General features: G+C 42.9%; 1 protein-coding gene across 4 annotated transcripts in view; it reads right to left on the bottom strand.

Annotated features, from left to right (window-relative positions):
* Positions 1 to 21688, bottom strand: part of ATP2C1 (ATPase secretory pathway Ca2+ transporting 1) — a 291818-nt gene that overhangs the window by 102525 nt on the left and 167605 nt on the right. For 3 of the 4 annotated variants that reach the window (XM_077269020.1, XM_077269019.1, XM_077269022.1), the window contains exon 2: positions 10292 to 10402. In XM_077269020.1, coding sequence (XP_077125135.1) covers positions 10292 to 10402 — 111 coding nt within the window. Of the gene's footprint in view, positions 1 to 10291; positions 10403 to 11754; positions 11839 to 21688 lie in introns of all 4 variants that reach the window. The other variant, XM_077269021.1, reaches the window with a different exon arrangement.

Raw genomic sequence — 21688 nt, 5'->3', positions numbered from 1 at the left:
GTATGTATGTATATATATATATATATATATATATATATATATATATAAAAACTAGACATGTTTGGTGTCTGAACTTTTAACGACCTGAAGCATCATAATGGCTGGTCTGTTTTAGCATTTAGTGAACATGGTAAAAAAAAATTCCAAAGAACTGTGCAATTGCACTATTTTTGCAATTTCATCGCACTTGGAATTTCCCCCCATTTTCCAGTACACGACATGTTAAAACCAATGGAGTCGTTCAAAAGTACAACTCGTCCCGCAAACAAAAAACAAGCCCTCACATGGTCATATTGACGGAAAAATAAAAAAAATTATGGCTCTGGGAAGAAGGAGCGAAAAATGAAAACAAAAATGGAAACGACCCGGGAGTTAAGGGGTTAATGACCTTGTGGATGGGATTAATAGTAAAGTGTCAGTCTTTGCTGACACCAAAATGTGCAGGATATTGAAATCTGACCTTGACATTACAATATGTATCCTGGTTACAAGTAAGCTGAGCAGCAGTACTCAATGACCAGAAGCAGCAGCAAAAGCAAACTAGATATTAGGACACAAAACAAAATCCCATGATCCCAATATTTTGTTACCCCTTTATAAATCACTAGAGAGGCCACATCTAGAATAAGGGATCCAGTTTTGGGTTCCACATTTTAAACAGGATATATAGAATACACAACTAATCCCACCAATATTCATGTGAGAAGAAAGAAGAGATTCCATGAATAAAACCAATGTTTATTGATATTCATTAAAAGATCACAGAATAAAAAAGCAAAATTACCGTAGGGGACACCATAAGACCAGGTCATACATCAACAATCCATATTCAATAGCAGCTAAATAGTACGAGTGGTTAACCACTCCAAAATAGTAGTTTGGTTTTACAATAAATGCTCAGTGACATCATACACCAAAAGGTGGTCTGCTAATACAGAAACTCCCCATACATAACCTGCCTTAAAACAAAGTAATAAGTAATTGCTAGCACAATGGCTCGATGCATAGGCAGTACTGAAAAAGGAGAGAACCCAGACCCACACTACCTAACCGCAACGGAACAGCGTGAGTACCCACTCGATAGTAATACAAAAGTATATATTACATATTACCTTGTGATAATGGTGTCCCCTCACCCGACGCGCGTTTCGCCTCCTGCTTCTTTATTGTAAAACCAAACTACTGTTTTGGAGTGGTTAACCACTCGTACTATTTAGCTGCTATTGAATATGGATTGTTAATGTATGACCTGGTCTTATGGTGTCCCCTACGGTAATTTTGCTTTTTTATTCTGTGATCTTTTAATGAATATTAATAAACATTGGTTTTATTCATGGGATCTCTTCTTTCTTCTCACATGAATATAGGTGGGATTAGTTGTGTATGGTATTGTGAAGTGCCCAACTGATTGGTTTAGGACATATGTGGAGGATATATAGAAGTTAGAATCAGTTCGTAGATGGGTAACTAAATTATTACAAGGAATGGAAGGCTTCTCTCAAAAAGCTGTGCTCAAAAGTTTACATACCCCGGCAGAATTTTTGCTTTCTTTGCCTTTTTTCAGAGAATATTAGTGATAACGCCAAATCTTTTTCTCCACTCATGGATAGTGGTTGGGTGAAGCCATTTATTGTCAAACTGCAGTGTTTTCTCTTTCTAAAATCATAATGACAACCCAAAATATCCAAATGACTGATCAAATGTTCACATATCCTGGTGATTTTGGCCTGATAACATGCACAGAAGTTGACACAAATGGGTTTGAATGGCTACTAAAGGTAACATCCTCACCTGTGACCTGTTTGCTTGTAATCAGTGTGTGTACATAAAAGCTCAGTAAGTTTCTGGGATCCAGACAGACTTTTGCATCTTTCATCCAGCCACTGACATTGCTGGATTGTGAGTCATGGGGAAAGCAAAAGAATTGTCAACGGATGAAAGGGAAAAGGAAGTTGAACTGTATAATATAGTAAAGCGATACAAAAAGATATCCAAGGAGTTGATAATGCCAGTCAGCAGTGTTCAAACTGTGATTAACAAAAGGAAAATCAGAGGCTCTAAAAACAAAACCACGGTCAGGTAGACCAACAAAAATGTCATCCACAACTGCCAGGAAAATGGTTTGGGATGCAAAGAAAAACCCACAAACAACATCAGCTGAAATACAGGACTCTGAAAACTAGCGGTGTGGATGTTTCAAGAAGCATAATATGGAGGCACTTGAAGAAAACGGTAATTCGTTCTTACCGGTAATTGTATTTCCAGGAATCCACCTGACAGCACCATTGGAGGACGTCCTTCTTATCCGCAGTGGGACAGGAACCACAAGTTAAAAGGACCCTCCCCACTCCACCCACCAGTGATTTTCTAAGTACCACATCTGGATGGATGCAAAAAAGAGAGCTTATTTACAATTACACACCAATGTTACATCACATTAGTCAGTAGTAAAAGTTTGCAGAGGGAGGGAACTAGTAGTGCTGTCAGGTGGATTCCTGGAAATACAATTACCGGTAAGAACTAATTACCGTTTTCCAGTCCACCACCTGACAGCACCATTGGAGAATACCAAAGGATGTTTAGCTAGGGTGGGACTACTGCATGTAAGACTTTTCTACCAAAGGCTAATTGGTCTGATACGACATCTAATTTATAGTGTCTAGCAAAGGTAGAAAGACTAGTCCAAGTCGCCGCCCTACAGATTTGCTCAGCTGAGGCACCCCCCTTCTCTGCCCATGATGTAGAAATGGCTCGTGTTGAGTGGGCCCTAAGAGTGTCCGGGGGATCTTTCCCTTGGTTTGTATATGCTAGGCTAATCATATTTTTAATCCACCTAGCAATGGTTGATTTTGCTGCCTTCCAACCCCTATTTGGACCACCGTATTGTATAAATAAGTTAGTGTCCCGTCTCCAGCTTTCTGTCGCCCCCAGGTATTTTAGAACAGTCTCCCTAACGTCAAGGTTATGGTAGACCCCTTCTTTTGCGTTTTTAGGGTGTTGGCAGAAAGGAGGAAGGATTATTTCCTGATTTATATTGGTAGATGATACTACTTTGGGGAGGAAAGCTGGGTTATGTTTGAAGACTATTCTGTCGTCAAAGATCTGAAGATATGGGTTCTGGATAGAAAGAGCCTGCATCTCCCCTAGCCTTTTAGCCGATGTGATGGCAATTAGGAAGGCAGTCTTAAAGGAGAGATTGGCTATGTCCATATCTTCTGACAGCAAGTAAGGGGTTTTACACAAAGTGTTAAGGACCAGGTTTAGGTCCCAAGGAGGAGTTGATTTCCTCACAAGTGGCCTCATTCTCTGTGTGGCCCTGGAAAATCTTGCTATCCAGGGATGGGAGGCTAGTGATGTATCAAAAAATACATTAAGTGCTGCAATCTGTACTTTTAGAGTACTAGGCCGAAGGCCCTTGTCAAATCTGAGTTGTAGGAAATCGAGGATTTTAGGGATATCTGGTTTTGAAGTATCCACATGACCTTTTCCCAAAAAGGAACAATACCGCTTCCAGATCTTGTTGTAGATCGCCGAAGTCACCGGCTTTCTGCTTGCCTGGAGTGTGGTAATGACCTCTTCTGACAGGCCTCTGGTTCTTAGGGTTTGCCGTTCAGGATCCAAGCAGATAGGTGCAGAGAGTCTGGATTCTTGTGGAACACCGGACTCTGAAGTAGAAGGTCCTGCCTGTTCGGTAGAAAGACTGGTTCTTCTGTTGACATCCTGGACAGTAGAGAAAACCAGCTTCTTTTCGGCCAAAAAGGAACCACCAGGATTACAGTTGCTCTCTCGTCTCGTATCTTCCTGAGTGTCTTCGATATCAGAGGAAGAGGTGGAAATGCGTACAGGAGGCCTTCTCCCCAATACTGAGACAAGGCGTCTACTCCTGTGGCTCCATCTAGAGGATTCAGAGAAAAAAATGCTCTGACCTTTGCATTTGACCTGGCGGCAAAGAGGTCCACCTGAGGTGTGCCCCATTTCTGGCATAGACCGCTGAATACTTCCGGGTTCAGTTCCCACTCTCGGCTCAAGAAATCCGCTAGCTGATTCTTGGCACATTCCAGGTGAACTGCCGAGATGGATTTGACAGATTTTTCTGCCCACCTGAAAATCTGGTCTGCTAAGTGTTGCAGTGGTGGATGTCTCGGACCTCCCTGGTGTCTCAGAAACGCCACTGCTGTGACATTGTCGGACAGTATTCTCACGTGTGTCTTGGACCAATGACTGGGCCTGGCCCAACACTTTCCAGATCGCATACAGCTCTCTGAAATTCGATGATCTTGCCGCAATCTGAGGAGTCCATTCTCCTGGTAGTATGTTCTTCCTATATGACCGCCCCATCCATATTCACTGGCGTCTGTGGTAACCGTAACACAGGGATCGAGTACCCACGGTACTCCCTCTCTCAGGTTCCTCGGTGTGGTCCACCAGGTTAGGGATCTCTTCACCGACGGAGACACAAGCATCTTCCTGTCTAGGGAACTCTGTTTCCTGTTCCAGGATCCTAGGACTTCTTTTTGCAACTCCCGCGAGTGGAATTGGCTCCATTTCACACAGGGTATGCATGCTGTCATGAAGCCGAGTATCCTCATTGCATCTCGTATGGAGGGGGTACTTCTTCTGAATTGATGGATGTGCCTGATCAAGGCCTCTTGTCTGTCTTCTGGCAAGAAAGATGTTCTTAGATTGGAATCCAAGATCACCCCCAAAAATTTTATTCTGGAATTTGGGACCAGGCAGGACTTTTTCCAGTTCACAATCCACCCCAGCTCTTGTAGGATGGAAAGGGTGAAAGTGCAGTCTATCTTGAGGAGTTTCTGTGATTTCGCCATTATCAGGAAGTCGTCCAGGTATGGGACTATGGTCACATTCTGATTCCTCAGATAGGCCACCACTTCCGACATCAGCTTGGTAAAGATCCTGGGCGCTGAAGCAAGCCCGAAGGGGAGACATCTGAACTGAAAGTGATGTACAATCCCTCTGTTCATTATGGCAAACCTCAGGAATTTTTGGTAGGCGAGGTGTATCGGGACATGATAGTATGCGTTGCTCAGGTCTAGGGTACACATTACCATGTCTTTGTCTATTAGAGGTGTCGTGGATCTTATAGATTCCATCCGGAATCTTTTGTACCGGACCCATTTGTTTAATGGTTTTAAATTTATAATCGTCCGGGAGTCCCCGGACGGTTTCTTTATTGAAAATAAATGGGAATAATGTCCTTCGCCTCTTTCTGAGATGGGAACTGGCACAATCGCTTCTAATTCCAACAGCTCCTGGATGTTTGTCCACATGGAGGAGTCGGAGAGCGGGCAAGGTCGGGTTACTACAAATCTTTCTGGGGGACTGCCGGAGAATTCTAATTTGTATCCCTGGGCAATTACTTGTAGAATCCAAGGATTCTGGGACACCTTCTGCCAACCCCCTAGAAATTTCTGTAATCGACCTCCCACCTTTATGTCATTTATTTGACTTTGGTGTACCTGCACTAGGGAAGATGGAGTCTCTACCTTTTCCACCCTTGGGATAAGACCACCTCCCAGTCTTCCCTTTCCCCTTGTAGTCTGTCCTCTGACCAGGTCGGGACCTACGAAAGGGCTGATATTTTTTGGTATTCTCCTCAGGGAAACCCTTCTTTTTATCTGAGGCCTTTTCTAGAATATCGTCTAGAATTGGCCCAAATACTTTATTTCCTGAGAATGGGATTCCACACAATTTATTTTTTGACTGGAGATCCCCCGACCAGGTCTTTAGCCATATGGCTCTTCTGGCCGCATTAGACAGGGATTCGCTTCTAGCCGCAAATCGTACAGATTCGGCAGAAGCGTCTGCCATAAAGCCTGTTGCGAGTTTGAGCAATGGCAATGATTTAAGGATAACCTCTCTGGAAGTCTTGGCTTTGATGTGATCCTCTAAATCGTCAATCCATAAGTGCATTGACCGGGCTACGGAGGTTGCCGCTATATTGGCCCGTATTATTGCCGCGGAGGACTCCCAAGTTCTCCTTAGCAAACCGTCTGCTTTACGATCAATAGGATCTTTTAATGCGGAAGAGTCCTCAAATGGAATTGAGGTCTTCTTCGCCACCTTTGCTAGTGGGACATCGATCTTGGGAACTTCATCCCACACTTTAATGTCCTCAGGGTTGTAAGGCAGACAAAGTCTAAAGTCCCTGGGAATCACTAGCTTCTTCTCCGCTTCCTGCCACTCTTCCAGGATCATGGAACGGATGTGGTTGTTGACGGGGAAGACCTTTGTCACCTGGGCATGTAATCCGCCAAACATCTCATCCTGGATCGAGGTTTCCTCTGGTGTTTCTTGCAGCTGCATGGTGTTACATACAGCATAAAGAAGTTCATCTGTGTCTGCTGCGGAGAAGAGATATCTCTTCCCCTTGCCCACAGATCCGTCTCTTTCTTCTTGGTCAGAATCCTCCGAAACCTCACCCTCGGAGGAGGGGCTAGACTCCCTTGGCCTCTTCCGTGAAGTCTGCGGTTCTGACTGAGCCTGGGAAAGATTCAAGTTTGAGATAGAAGCCTGAACCTCCTGCCGAATCATGGTTCTCATGCTGGATAGCAGTGCCGTCTGCTCATCACCCACAATCTTAGATGTGCACGATCTGCACAATGGTTTCCGCCAATTTTCTGGAAACTTAGTGGCACAAATCGGGCATTTATTCTTCCCCGATTTTTTCCTTTCAGTTGTGGGGATGGAAGGCTCAGCCTAGGGTAAATAGACATACGTGCTGTAAGTGGAGGAGCAGGGGGGAGGGGGTGGGCTTTGTGGTATGGCTTTTACATAGCCTACTCACGTGCCCCTGAAGCTGGTCAGTCCCCTCAGGTCTGGTAGTGTCCTCCATGAGGATAATAACACAATATAGCCGTGTACACCTTTGTCAGGATAGCTGGCGGAATATCGACCCCCATAACATGTTTATATAGGTTTTTACCTGGTTGATCCTGCCTCCTTACCGCGCCCCGCGCGGTCGACCGTGCTGAAAGGGGCCTTCCTGAAGGCCGGCGCCGCCGCTGGCGTCCTCCGGTCCCATGCTCGCCGCGACCGGAAGTGATGCGGCCGTCGACCGGAAGTGACGCGGCCGCGTGTCCTGGAGCCGGCAGCAGCCGCCGCACAGAGAGCCCTCGCCGAGAATGGCCGCGGCCGCATGCGGGAACGGCCGCCGCTCCAGCAGACAGCACCCGGACCGAGAGCCCCAGCCTGGAGAAACGGACCTTGGCCCCAGGAGCAGCGCTACACTGGGGAGGCTGAGGGACCCCCCATCGCAGGTATCAGCCGCAGATATCTTGCGGCGGGGAAGGGAAAGGCTGGGCCCCCCGATACCCACCATCTGCACAGCACCGTCGGAGGCTACGTCTTGCAGTTCCTATCCGCAGTGGGACAGGAAAAACACTGGTGGGTGGAGTGGGGTGGGTCCTTTTAACTTGTGGTTCCTGTCCCACTGCGGATAAGAAGGACATCCTCCAATGGTGCTGTCAGGTGGTGGACTGGAAAAATGGGCTGCATGGTTGAGTAGCCAGAAGAAAGCCATTACTGCGCAAATGCCACAAAGTATTTTGCCTACAATATGCAAAACAGCTCAGAGACAAGCCTCAAAAGTTCTGGAACAAGGTAATTTAGAGTGAGGAGACCAAAATTTAACTTTTTGCCCACAATCAGAAATGTTACATTTGGAGAGAGGTCAACAAGGCCTATGATGAAAGGAACACCATTCCTATCGTAAAGCACAGAGGTGGCTCGTTGATGTTTTCGGGTTGTGTGAGCAAAAAGACAGTAAACTTGGTCAAAGTTAAAGGAAAGATGACTGCAGCACGTTATCAGCAAATACTGGAGGCAAATTTGAACTCCTCAGCATGGAAGCTGCGCATGGGACATACTTGGACGTTCCAACATGACAACGATCCATAACACAAGGCCAAGTCGACCTGTCATTGGCTACAGCAGAACAAAGTGAAGGTTCTGGAGTGGCCATCTCAGTCTTCTGACCTCAATATCATTGAGCCACTCTGGGGAAATCTCAAGCGTGCGGTTTATGCTAGGCAGCCAAGGAATTTACAGGAACTTGATACTTTTTGCCAAGAAGACTGGGCAGCTTTACCATCTGAGAAAATAAAGAACCTCATCAACGATTACCACAAAATAAATCAAGCTGTCTTTTGATGTTACAGGGGGCAATACACGGTATTAAGAAATGGGGTATGTAAACTTTTGATTAGGGTCATTTGGATGTTTTGTGTTGTCATTAGGATTTAAAAAGAGAAAACACAGTTTGACAATAAATGGCTCCACCCAACCACTAACCATGACTGGAGCAAAAAGTTTTGGTGTTTTTCATATTCTCTGAAAAAAAGGCCAAGAAAGCAAAAATTCTCCTGGGGTATGTAAACTTTTGAGCACAACTGTATGATAAAAGGTTGGAAAAGTTGGGCTTGTTGATCTTACAGAGGACTGACACATGACTTATTCCTTCCAAAGATCATACCAAGGACCAGGGGGCACTCATTACAGGAGGAAGAAAGGCGATTCCAGCTGTTAAATAGGAAAGGGTTCTTTACAGTTCGAGCAGGCAGACTGTGGAATGCCGACCACAGGAGGTAGTACTGGCAGACACTAACAGCTTTAAAAAGGGTTGGATGATTTCCTCAGTACACAACATTGTGGGTTGTAGTTAATTTAGTGACAAAATGTATAATTGGTGGAGAAAGGTTGAACTCTATGGACCAAGGTATATTGTCAACCTATGTAACATGTAGTTCTTCATATTCATGATATGCATTTCCCCACCTCACCACTGATTGGCAGCTTTCGGTGTACACGGTAAATGGTTAGAAAGCAGCCAGTGATGTGGGTGAGATTACACAGAGCTCACCATTAGAGAACTGCTAGATCTGCAGCAGTCACCTGCATGGTTGGAGTCCTAGTCTATCTCTACATTATTCTGCTCTAAGATGGAGTAGTAAATACCTGGATCAGATTCCCTTTAATGCGCCATACAGGGTGCTGTACTTGTGAAGAAACTTAAAAAGCTATGGGTGGGAAGGAGATGGTAGAAGCTGTATGGCAATGTGGGGAGAGGAGAGTTTGTAGGTTGCGTATGAAGACTTCAATCACGGAGGACAGCCTGACAAGTTGTTGATTATGGGTAATGTAGAGGTAAAAAAGTAAAAACAAATGTAGATGTGCATGGAGCAAAGAAGAGAGGGAAAAAAGGAGACTTTGGAAGATTAGTCCAAAAAAGCATGAAGGGGACAAGAGTAGCTGTAATAACTGGAAAGCAGAGTAGAGGACTGATTAGACGGGCATAACTGTGCTATAGGAGGGCTCAGAGAAGGATAATAAGGCTGTGCACTAAATTTGTCGACTCAAGATTGAACTAAGGGCAGAATTGCTTAAAGCTTTTAACTTTGAGGGGGCAGGAGGTGGTTTGAAATACAGAGCAGAGCCAAAATCAGCAGGTTTGGAGACAGTAGTGAGAGCCACTAACTGTTAAATGGGACGAACGAAAGAAAGGATTTGTCCATGTTGAGCTTTATAATGAGGGAGGAGGATACTGCTGATAAACACAATGGGATTCTTGACAGCAAAGGGGTGGATTTGAGGGTCATTAGCATGGACCCATCATTGGAACCTGTGGGACTTTATAAACTGTCTCAGGCACCTATAGAGGGGGGAGACAAGCAAGTCGTGTGTGTAATTGGGAGATGCTAAATGATCACTTGAAGGATCATGAGAGCCATGAAGAGGCCAAGCCTGTGATGCCAAAGGATTTGCAGGAGTGAGCGTTCAACAGTGTAAAATACAGAGGGACGATCAATGAGGAAGAGTAACTGAGCTTTTGGCAGATTGGCAACTTTCGATATTAAGGTTTCAATAGTGGTGGAATTGGAAGTCAAATTGGAGAAGGTTGAAAAGGGCGTTGGCTAAGAGTTAGGAAATTGGTTCAAAGTGTAGATGCTGCTCACAAAGTTATAAGAAAAGCCGGAAAACTGATAAGAGGAAATAGCTGGATCTAGAGGACAGGTCAAGGGTATAACGACTGGATGTTTAAAAGCGGAAACAAAGACACAAAGTGTTAAAAAGATGTGTTCGAGCTGGGATGAACAATAAAGACGGACCGTCTAGAGATGAAAGGAGTCTTCAAGGATGTAACTGTTGGACGGTAGGTCTTCGGAAAAGGAACATTTATTACAGCTTTATTTAGGCCACATCAAAAAGGTACTGTGAAGTTACATAAGGAACTTAATCTCATCAGGCTCTGAAAGTAGTTGCTCTTTCTTACCTTAAGAATCCAGGAAACTTCACTGACCGGCAATTCACTTGCTCTTTTTGAACTCAGTACAGGAATCATTGTAACATCTTCATTAGTCGAGGTATCATGAAATGTTGATCCCTGAAACAGAACAACGGGTTCAAGTGGGTTATCCAAAAAAAATGAGATGCCACAAATAAAAAATTATTCAGGTGAAAATTTGTAGATTTTAGAAGCCAGATAAACCACACGAGGAGCCGGGTGGCTTTAGTAGCCAGACAGTAAGAATTGACTGCAGTTAAAAAAAGAAAAAACAATCCAAAACGTTAGGTACCAGGAACTAAAGGTCTAATTTATTGGCTACCTGGCTCCCAGAATCTGGTTTATCTGTGCATCAATTTGAATATTTTGATCAGTCCAATTTAGAGTCCAAAGTTATCATGAATGGATGCCCACACAACATACATAAGTGACAAAGCTAACTTTCTGCATGACTAGCAGAACTTCAGAAAAGCATTTTGGAGCCAAAATTATGCAATTATTCAACATTAGTGAGGAAGGGGAGGTGGCAGCATCTTTAACCAGATGTTTTCCCATTTGATTTATACCTACATATTTATAAAAAAAAAATTTAATCAAACAAATATATATATATATATATTTTATAATTTATAATTACAATCCCCCTGGACGAAGCATCACGCGAAACGCGCATCGGGGTCCTTTTCTACTGACCTGCATCTCTAGGTAAATACACCTATGCCTTTCCCTAAGTCTTGCACTTCAGCACTATATGCACTTTTCAGCTACTGCACTTTGCATTGACTGGTCTATTACAGGATGTGTTTATAGCTGAGGCATTTTATTGCTTATAACATGTTCTAGGCACAGCATTATTCTATGGCCCCCCTTTCTTTTTACTTCTGGCGCTTATTGTCCACTGTGACATATTATATTTAATTAGGATGGATTGTACCTTATTCATTAGCTGCCGTTTTTATATATGATGGGCTCTGTGTGCCGTACTACTAAACAGACATATTATTGAGCTTGTTTAAGCATCTTGCTTGGGATCATTTGATTATTTATAGGCGTATCTATGGTGTATTCCTTTATGCAGACAGTATATTCTGTTACGGTATCTCCACTGATTGTCACTGTACTTGTCATAAGATTTTATATGTGTTTGTAATTAATAAAATATTACTGTTTTTATTGGCAATTAAGTTTCCGGTTTTCCTTCTTTGATATATTATTCAATATAATATAAATACCCGGATTCCAGAAGACAGCAAACTAAAATGATGGAATTTAAAATCACGTATGATCATCGACAACGCATGAACTGCTATTTACATGCAGAGATATTTTGACAGGTTGCAAATTAACATTGATAACATTTCACATTTATTTTAATTTTGATAGCAATGATTATTTGCAGATCTGGTGAAAACTAAAATCGGCTCACACTATATTGTAGTGTGTACACATACCCTTGGGGAAATCAGATTATGAGCTCCACTCGTGACCGGCACAGATGCGAGAACTATCATCAAGTGCTATGGAATATGCTGGTGCTATGTAAAACAGGAAAGAAACAGTCAAGTAGAAGGAACGATGCGCGCCGCCCATTTGGTGCATTGTATCACTTAATATACTGGATCATACAGCTTTGTCTTCATTGATCTTTTAGCCCGCTACATTCTCTACTTGTGTTACAGAGATAGTGATGATGAAAAGACGGGAACAAAGGTTCAGATCAGAAAAACGGAAATAAAAACCTAAAGCAAATTACTTGTCCTAGAATGTGGTGCTCTTTCATATTGGTGTGTTCTACTAATAGGTTACCTCTGCCTAATCTAAAGGGGCTGTTCCATCTTCACGGGCTTCTCAAAAATGGTTTGTCCATTAAAGGGGTATCCGTAGAAAACAAATCAACTTGTTCATTGGTGGAGGTCTGGACTCTGGGACCCACACTGACTGGCAGAGCAGGGAACTTTTATTCCTGTACTACACATGCCCAACCGCCATGCCATTCATTCCCTATGGGGACTGCAACCTGCCACATGTCCAGTAATCAGTTAGAACAGTTCCAGCAGCAATGTGTTGACAAAAAAAAAGTTGTGCAGACACTACTGTCTGTTTTGGGAAAAACTGAGTTTTTTAGGGTTTTTTTGCTGTTCTTCACACACAATAGCCATCACCTTCTCCCATTTGAAAATGATCTGATTTTTGCTTACGGGATCAGTTTCTAATAGATGATGATTAGAGATGAGCGAACATCGACAGCTCCCTCCTTATTCGGCAAGCTATAGCGCTCACCGAAGAAGCTGCATCGGGAACCTGGTTACAGGGCGCGCTCCTGCTGATCAGCTGCTCGGCTCCGCAGATGCATGTGTCACCAACACCACACAGGCTCTCCATACATGTGCTGTGACTGTCACAGCGCGACACATGCAGCTGCGGAGCCGAACAGCTGATCATCGGGAGCGATCCCTGTATCCAGGTTCCCGAGGCAGCTTCTTCGGTAAGCACCAATGATGAATTGAAAGTTCACATGTTCAGTAGTATATGTAAAATATTTTATTTTTGATATTTTATCTCTCAATGTTAAAATTAACCTACCATTAAAATTAGACTGTTCATGTCTTTATCAGTGGGCAAACTTACAAAATCAGCAAGGGATCAAATAATTGTTTCCATCACTGTATAAATTAAGGAACGATTGCAAAGCCCTAAGCCCTGACTAGATGCTGTATTCTGCCACTCTCCCTAGTCTTGCAACAGTCCCTAGACTAAATGCAGAATATATCTGATACAAATAGCAAAGCACAAGATTAGCCCTTAGAAGCTGATAGCATGATGGTTCAGCATCAGCACCAGTATCAACACTAGATAGACCGCCAATACACTTAACGGCAGCAATTAAGGGCACTTATGCCTCAGCCTCACTTTTTAACGGCGCTGAGAAGTGTATATCGCCCCCCAGAGTCGAAATTTCTCCAGGGTCTCGGCTACCGGGGATAGCCGAGACCCCAGAGAACATGATTTGGGTCGGTTTTTACCGACCCCAGTGTTGCGATCGCCGTTATTAACAGAATAACGGTGACTGCAAAAAAAAAAAAAAAAAAAAAAGAGTCTGATTTCCCAATTTCCCATTTAATTTCTCTCTCCTCCGATGTGATCACACATCAGAGGAGCGAGAAATGGGGTACAGGGTATCAGCGTATCAGCGTACTCAGGAGAAATTGCACAAAAAATTTTGGGTCCATTTTCTCTTGATACCATTGTGAAAATAAAAAAAATGGTTCCAAAGTAATTTTTATGAAAAAAGTAAAATGTTAATTAATTCCTTCACATTGCTTTAGTTCTCGTGAAGTACTTGAAGGGTTAATAAACTTCTTGAATGTGGTTTTGCGCACCTTGAGGGGTGCCGTTTTTAGAATGCTGTCACTTTTGGATATTTTCTGTTATATTGACTATTCAAACTCACTTCAGATGTGAGGTGATCCCTTAAAAAAAAAAAAAAAAAAAAAAAAAAAAAAAAAGGTTTTGTAAATTTTGTTGGAAAAATGAGAAATCGCTCGTCAACTTTTAACTCTTATAACGTCCCAACAAAAAAACAATTACGGTATGTTTCCAAAATTGTGCTGATGTGAAGTGGGAAATGTTATTTATTAACCATTTTGTGTTATACCACTCTCTGATTTAGGGGCATAAAAATTAAAAGTTTGATAATTGCAACATTTTTGTCAAACTTTTTTTTTTCATAAATAAACGCAAGTTACATCGAAGAAATTTTACCACTAACATGAAGTACAATGTGTCACAAAAAAAAACAAATCTCAGAATCAGTGGGTATTATTGAAGTGTTCCAGAGCTATAACCTCAAAGTGACAGTGGTCAGAATTGTAAAAATTGGTCTAGTCATTAATTTAAGGTCAAAATTGTCTGTCACTAAGGCGTTAATAAACTGTGCACACAGGCCTGGATGACTGCTCTCTCCCTACAATCAGAACTGCCCTTTAGCTGTGCAATGGGGTCAGTGTGCCAAGCTCGGCAGCGTCTGTCCTTTTATAACCTCTGATGAGGTAGCGCAGCCAGCCAATTACACTAACGCCACTACCAAGATGGCTACGGCAGTAGTAACTGGCAGGCAATCCCCACATGCTTATTTGGTGTGTAACAGGCCCCAAACATGCGGGACGGGGATTCGAGCTTCAAATCCGAGCCTCAGTCAATGCTTGGCAAGTGCCGAGCACATCAGAGCACGCAAATACTCGAGTGATGTCAGAGTTTCACGGAGCACATCCATACTGTTCTGCCCAATCGGGAAACTGCCACAGCGCACGGCAATATGGGAGCTCAGAGAAACATCAGCAATGCAATCATTGATTTTACTCCGCACTTAGAAGGACTCTCCAGACAGAAGACATGCACTGAAGATATACTCTACAGAAGAAGATTCAATAGAAGAAACAGTAGCACATATCAGGAACATCAAAAGCAAACACAATCCAAACACAGCCTGTGCCATCAGAATGCCTGCAGGTACATTGCCCTTGGCTACAAACAAATCTACATTCAGCTCAATAACCTGAGCGCATCGAGCTGCATGGCAAATACCGAAACTGGAGGAGGTCACCAGGTTCATCAAGCAAAGCAGCACGTCCCACCGAGCATCAAGAGCTGCATATTCACCCTGCTCCGCTCACATCTACTGCTCTGACTTGTTACAGCCTCAGGTACCATGTCCTTATAGGACATTAAGGTGACAGTCCAATCTTTTAGGCCTGGTTTGATTCCCGGCCAAGTATAAGCAAAGCTTTAGTTTTGAATCTTTAAAGATTTTGGATGATGTGAACTGTTTGTTTCAATGGCTAAGATTTCTGGAAGAGCAGCCATTAGTTTATTAGCGCTTTTTATTGACGTTTCTGCAGAACCCATTACGTGCCACCAATAGCACCTTACAGATAATCCCTTTAGTGTGTTCAGTAATCTGGTTTGGATTATCCCATCAAGGACACCCCTGTGTATGTCAGAGCCATGGGTGAGGATTACTATTGCTGGTGTCTGACTGTCAGGGGGTTCCGCAATGCCGATATTAAAAGGAGACAATCCAATGAAATTATATTCTTTAAATGGAACTCAACACACAATGACTGTTCAAATCAAGTACAGGCGCTCGGTGCATCATGGCGCGCCAAACCCTTCACTACAGAGTCCTCTAGACTGAGTACTTCCCCTAGTTTTTGATGAAGGAAGACGTTTCAGGAAAATGCCGGCAAACTATCCCTGAAGCATCTTGACGTCTTCCGTAGAAGCGTTGCCCCCGTAGCAGAAGCCGCCAGAAGAATGGACAGGTCACCTCATGGCTGTCACAGCCTTTAAAAGATGTAACAAGAGAAAACATGTATAGCAAGTCATGTTCTCTCCTGGAGCAGAAGACCGAGAGTGCGCCAAAGACATATCGCTGCTGCGCAAAAACTGTTGCTAGTGAAGGCAGAGGGCGGCGCATGCGCAGATCACAAACAGGGGGCATAACCGCCGCCAGAGGCATTTTGTTGGAGACAGTTTTTGAGACCACAGCAATTAGCGTGTTGGCACGATATTTAAAATAGGAGGCATCAGTGAGCGGTCATTAATACAGGGGGGTGAATAAGGGACCAGAGCACCAAAGACCCTGCCCACAGATCATTAAATGAAAACTTCACACAAAACGGATCTCTTCACTGCAGGCATCATTTTAATCAGTGTATGGCTTTGTGTTTAGTCTAGTTTGTAAAATCCTGTTGACAGGTTCTCTTTAAGTTCTGGGTGGAGAGAACGTTAAGGAGAGGGGGTCCAGGTTTCTCAGGCACATTGTCAACGAAGAGCGCATTTAGTCTTGGTGACGGGACAAGAAGAGAGATTTCATAATAAAAGGAAAAAAAAAAAAGGAACAAGAAACCTTCTGGTAACAGCCAGGTGACATGCTGAATTTTTCCTGCACTCTGAATGGCAGCCAGCACTGCGTTTGCTTGTTGTCCTCAGACATTGTTGCTCAGGGAACGTTTACCGCTATGGTCACCATTGTTCCAAGTTATAATCTATCATTGTCCGCCTGCAGACAACACAGCAATAAGGCCAGGCTGGAGTTTTATGAAGTGACAACCCATTTGATTTTTTCTTTCCCGACGATTAATTTTAAAGGGATGTCTCCTCTTTTGCCGGATGCACCTCTTCCCCTGTAGCCGGGCTTGCTGGGAAGCAGACCACACCCAATTGGTAAAGGGGTCCAATAGTGCGATTGTGCTACTGCCTGACCTGTGCCCTCTCCGGTCCTGCAAGAAGAGACCCCTTTGTCTCTGCAATGATGCTGGATGGATTTGGATCCAACAACGCACTCTAAAAAGCTTCCAGCTGCATTTACCAGCTCTATTGGAAAGGGCTTGTAAGCACTGCAGTGGTGGCTGGTAACCTAGGCAACAAACCGTAACCAATTAAATTACAAATCACTGCTCCTGATTTTGCAAGCACTATACAATTTTACCTATTTAATATAATGAAAGTAAACTCTTAAAACTATCACTTTAAGTTCAGATTTGGCCCAATTTCATAGTGTAATAAGTCGGCAATCTGCAAATCATCTATGACGCCGCCGTACTCGCGATATATTACTGTCTAGTCCACTAGGTGTCTTTCCTTCTGAGTAACTTGCGGTTCACTGCCTGAAACTAGTAATCCATCTCCAGAGCCAGATAAACCGAGACTAGTTACAGGTCCTTTCTGGGGCATGCAACCTATGGAACAAAGGCAGGTACAATGCATGCTGGGAAGAGAGGGAAAGACGTTCCAGAAAGATGATTTCCGGGAATTAGGCTGCAAGCTGAAACCAAGGACCTCCAACGTGGTATTTTCCGAAATACTGCCTGTACCACGTGCCACACCAGAGAGGCAACGGGAGATTAGGGAGGTTAATAAGTGGCTCAAGAAAAGGTGTAGGAAGGAGGGGTTTGGGTTCCAGCAGAACTGGGCCGACTTCTCAGTGGGCTACAGGATCTACGCTAGGGACGGGCTGCACCTCAATGGGGAAGGTGCAGCTGCGCTGGGGGAGAAAATGGCTAGAAGGTTGGAGGAGTGTTTTACCCCTTAGTGACGGAGCCAAATTTTTGACATCTGACCAGTGTCACTTTATATGGTATTAACTCTGGAACGCTTCAACAAATCCCAGTGATTTTGAGATCATTGTTTCGGGACACATTATACTTTATGACAATGGTAAATTTAGGTAGATATGTTTTGTGTTTATTTATAAAAAATATCAGAAATTTGAGAAAAATGTTAGAAAATTTGCAATTTTCACAATTTAAATGATTATCTCTTTAATCCAGACAGTCATACCACATAAAAACATAAATAAATAACATTTCCCTCATGTGTGCTTTACATCAGCACCATTTGTAAAATGTTCTTTTATTTTGTTAGCATTTTAGGAGTTTTAAAAGTGTAGCAGTAGTTTTTCATTTTTTCGAGTAAATTTACAAAATGTACTTTCTTAGGGATGTATCCATATTTGAAGTGACTTTAGGGGTCCCATATATTGGGAAACCCCCAAAAGTTATACCAATTTAAAAACAGCACCCCCTGACATACTGAAAACTGCAATCAGGTAGTTAATTAACCCTTCAGATGCTTTTCAGGAATTAATGCAAAGTGGCATGACAGAAATGAAAATATGTATTTTTACCACCTAAATGCCTCTAACTTCTGAACTTATTACTACAGCAGTCAGACTCTAAGGCCGCTACTTGGTCATGAAATGCCATGGCAAACATCAGAACCACACAATCATGATCTGAGGGCACCAATTTGGATAAAGAGGGAGAAGCCCCCACACTTAATTTATAATAATGTAGTCACTGACAGCAGCATCTAAGGGGTTAAACAGATATGGACGGTGCAAACACTGATCGTGGCCGATACAGCAAGTTGCCAGCTACAGTGGACAGCCGACAGCTGCTGGATTGTCACCTGTATGGGGAGGCTATTCTCTTATATCTCAGGTCAGTTAAAAGACGTATTGGCTGTCATTAAGGGGTTAAACTAGGGATTGGGGGGGAGGGTATTCAATTTATAGGAGGGGAAGATAGTGCAGATAGAGACCTGGGCACAAATTAGGAAGTTGGGGGTGGCGGAGGCATGGGGGGTGGGGTTAGAACAGTTAGTAATTTAAGAAAGAATAGAGGTACAGAGAGATACATAAAGTGCATGTATACTAATGCCAGAAGCCTCGCCAACAAAATGGATGAATTAGAACTAATGTTGTTGGAGCATAATTATGACATGGTGGGGATATCGGAGACGTGGCTGGATGAGAGCCATGACTGGGCTGTTAACTTACAGGGCTATAGCCTGTTCAGAAATGACCGTACAGATAAGCGAGGGGGAGGGGTGTGTCTATATGTAAAATCTTCCTTAAAACCCATCCTGCGTGATAATATAGGTGAATTTAATGAAAATGTAGAGTCCCTGTGGGTGGAGATAAGGGGAGGGGGAAAAATAATAAATTACTGATAGGGGTTTGTTATCAATCTCCAAAAATAATGGAATCAATGGAGAATATCCTCGTAAAGCAAATAGATGAAGCTGCGACTCAAGGAGAAGTCATTATTACGGGGGACTTCAACTACCCTGAAATAGATTGGGGAACAGAAACCTGCAGTTCCAGCAAAGGTAATCGGTTTTTGACAACTATGAGAGACAGTTACCTTTCACAACTGGTTCAGGACCCAACAAGAAGGGGGGCACTGCTAGACCTAATATTAACCAACAGGCCAGACCGCATTTCAAATATAAGGGTTGGGGGTCACTTGGGGAATAGTGATCACAAAATAATAAGTTTTCATGTAACCTTTAATAAGATGTGTAGTAGAGGGGTGACAAGGACACTAAACTTCAGGAGGGCAAATTTCCAACGGATGAGAGAGGATCTTGGTGCAATTAATTGGGACGATATCCTGAGACATAAAAATACACAAAGAAAATGGGAGACGTTTATTAGCATCCTGGATAGGACCTGTGCACAGTATATACCGTATGGGAATAAACATACTAGAAATAGGAGGAAACCAATATGGCTAAATAGAGCTGTAAGGGGTGCAATAAGGGACAAAAAGAAAGCATTTAGAGAATTAAAGGAAGTAGGTAGTGATGAGGCATTAAATAAATACAGAAAATTAAATAAATTCTGTAAAAAGCAAATCAAGGCAGCAAAAATTGAGACAGAGACTCATTGCTAGAGAGAGTAAAAATAATCCCAAAATATTCTTTAACTACATAAATAGTAAGAAACTAAAAAATGAAAGTGTTGGCCCCTTAAAAATAGTCTGGGTGAAATGGTGGATGAGGATGAGGAAAAAGTCAATATGCTAAAAGACTTTTTTTCATCAGTATTTACACAAGAAAATCCCATGGCAGCCAATATGACTAGTGATAACAAAAGTTCCCCATTAAGTGTCACCTGCTTAACCCAGCAGGAAGTACGGCGGCATCTAAAAATCACTAAAATTGACAAATCTCCGGGGCCCGGATGGGATACACCCCCGAGTACTGCAGGAATTAAGTACAGTCATTGATAGACCATTATTTTTAATTGTTATTTTATTCTTTAAAGAGTCCATAATAACAGGGTCTGTAACACAGGACTGGCGTATAGCAAATGTGGTGCCAATATTCAAAAAGGGGACAAAAACTGAACTCGGAAATTATAGGCCAGTAAGCTTAACCTCTACTGTGGGTAAAATCCTGGAGGGCATTCTAAGGGATGCTATACTGGAGTATCTGAAGAGGAATAACCTCATGACCCAGTATCAGCACGGGTTTACTAGGGACCGTTCATGTCAGACCAATTTGATCAGCTTCTATGAAGAGGTAAGTTCTGGACTGGACCAAGGGAACCCAGTAGATGTAGTGTATATGGACTTTTCAAAAGCTTTTGATACGGTGCCACACAAAAGGTTGATACATAAAATGAGAATAATGGGGATAGGGGAAAATATGTGTAAGTGGGTTGAGAGCTGGCTCAGGGATAGGAAACAAAGGGTGGTTATTAATGGAGCACACTCGGACTGGGTCGCGGTTAGCAGTGGGGTACCACAGGGGTCAGTAGTGGGCCCTCTTCTTTTTAACATATTTATTAATGACCTTGTAGGGGGCATTCAGAGTAGAATTTCAATATTTGCAGATGACACTAAACTCTGCAGGGTAATCAATACAGGGGGGGACAATTTTATATTACAGGATGATTTATGTAAACTAGAAGCTTGGGCTGATAAATGGCAAATGAGCTTTAATGGGGATAAATGTAAGGTCATGCACTTGGGTAGAAGGAATAAGATGTATAACTATGTGCTTAATTCTAAAACTCTGGGCAAAACCGTCAATGAAAAAGACCTGGGTGTATGGGTGGATGACAAACTCATATTCAGTGGCCAGTGTCAGGCAACTGCTACAAAAGGCAAATAAAATAATGGGATGCATTAAAAGAGGCATAGATGCTCATGAGAACATAATTTTACCTCTATACAAGTCACTAGTTCGACCACACTTAGAATACTGTGCGCAGTTCTGGTCTCCGGTGTATAAGAAAGACATAGCTGAACTAGAGCGGGTGCAGAGAAGAGCGACCAAGGTTATTAGAGGACTGGGGGGTCTGCAATACCAAGATAGACTATTACACTTGGGGCTATTTAGTTTGGAAAAACGAAGACTAAGGGGTGATCTTAAATTAATGTATAAATATATGAGGGGACAGTACAAAGACCTTTCTGATGATCTTTTTAATCATAGACCTGAGACAGGGACAAGGGGGCATCCGCTACGTCTGGAGGAAAGAAGGTTTAAGCATAATAACAGAAGCGGATTCTTTACTGTAAGAGCAGTGAGACTAAGGAACTCTCTGCCGTATGATGTTGTAATGAGTGATTCATTACTTAAATTTAAGAGGGGACTGGATACCTTTCTGGAAAAGTATAATGTTACAGGGTATATATACTAGATTCCTTGATAAGGCGTTGATCCAGGGAACTAGTCTGATTGCCGTAGGTGGAGTCGGGAAGGAATTTTTTTCCCCAAGGTGGAGCTTACTCTTTGCCACATGGTTTTTTTTTTTTGCCTTCCTCTGGATCAACATGTTAGGGCATGTTAGGTTAGGCTATGGGTTGAACTAGATGGACTTAAAGTCTTCCTTTAACCTTAATAACTATGTAACTATGTAAGAATGTCTAGTACTGTCAGCATGGGGTGAAGAGGAGCGGTCTACTCAGCAAGAGCGAATGGCAAGTTACAGAGCATGAGAACCTGGACAGTTCCTGGATAGAGTTGAGCAAATTTGTTCGGGTTCCCTCTTATTCTGCAAGCTACAGCGCTTACCGAATAAGCTGCAGA

This window comes from Ranitomeya variabilis, chromosome 6 (genome assembly GCF_051348905.1).
Source record: "Ranitomeya variabilis isolate aRanVar5 chromosome 6, aRanVar5.hap1, whole genome shotgun sequence".
NCBI classification, from domain to species: domain Eukaryota; kingdom Metazoa; phylum Chordata; class Amphibia; order Anura; family Dendrobatidae; genus Ranitomeya; species Ranitomeya variabilis.
The sequence above is the reverse complement of the archived record's forward strand: the minus strand, read 5'-3'. Positions and strand labels throughout refer to the sequence as shown.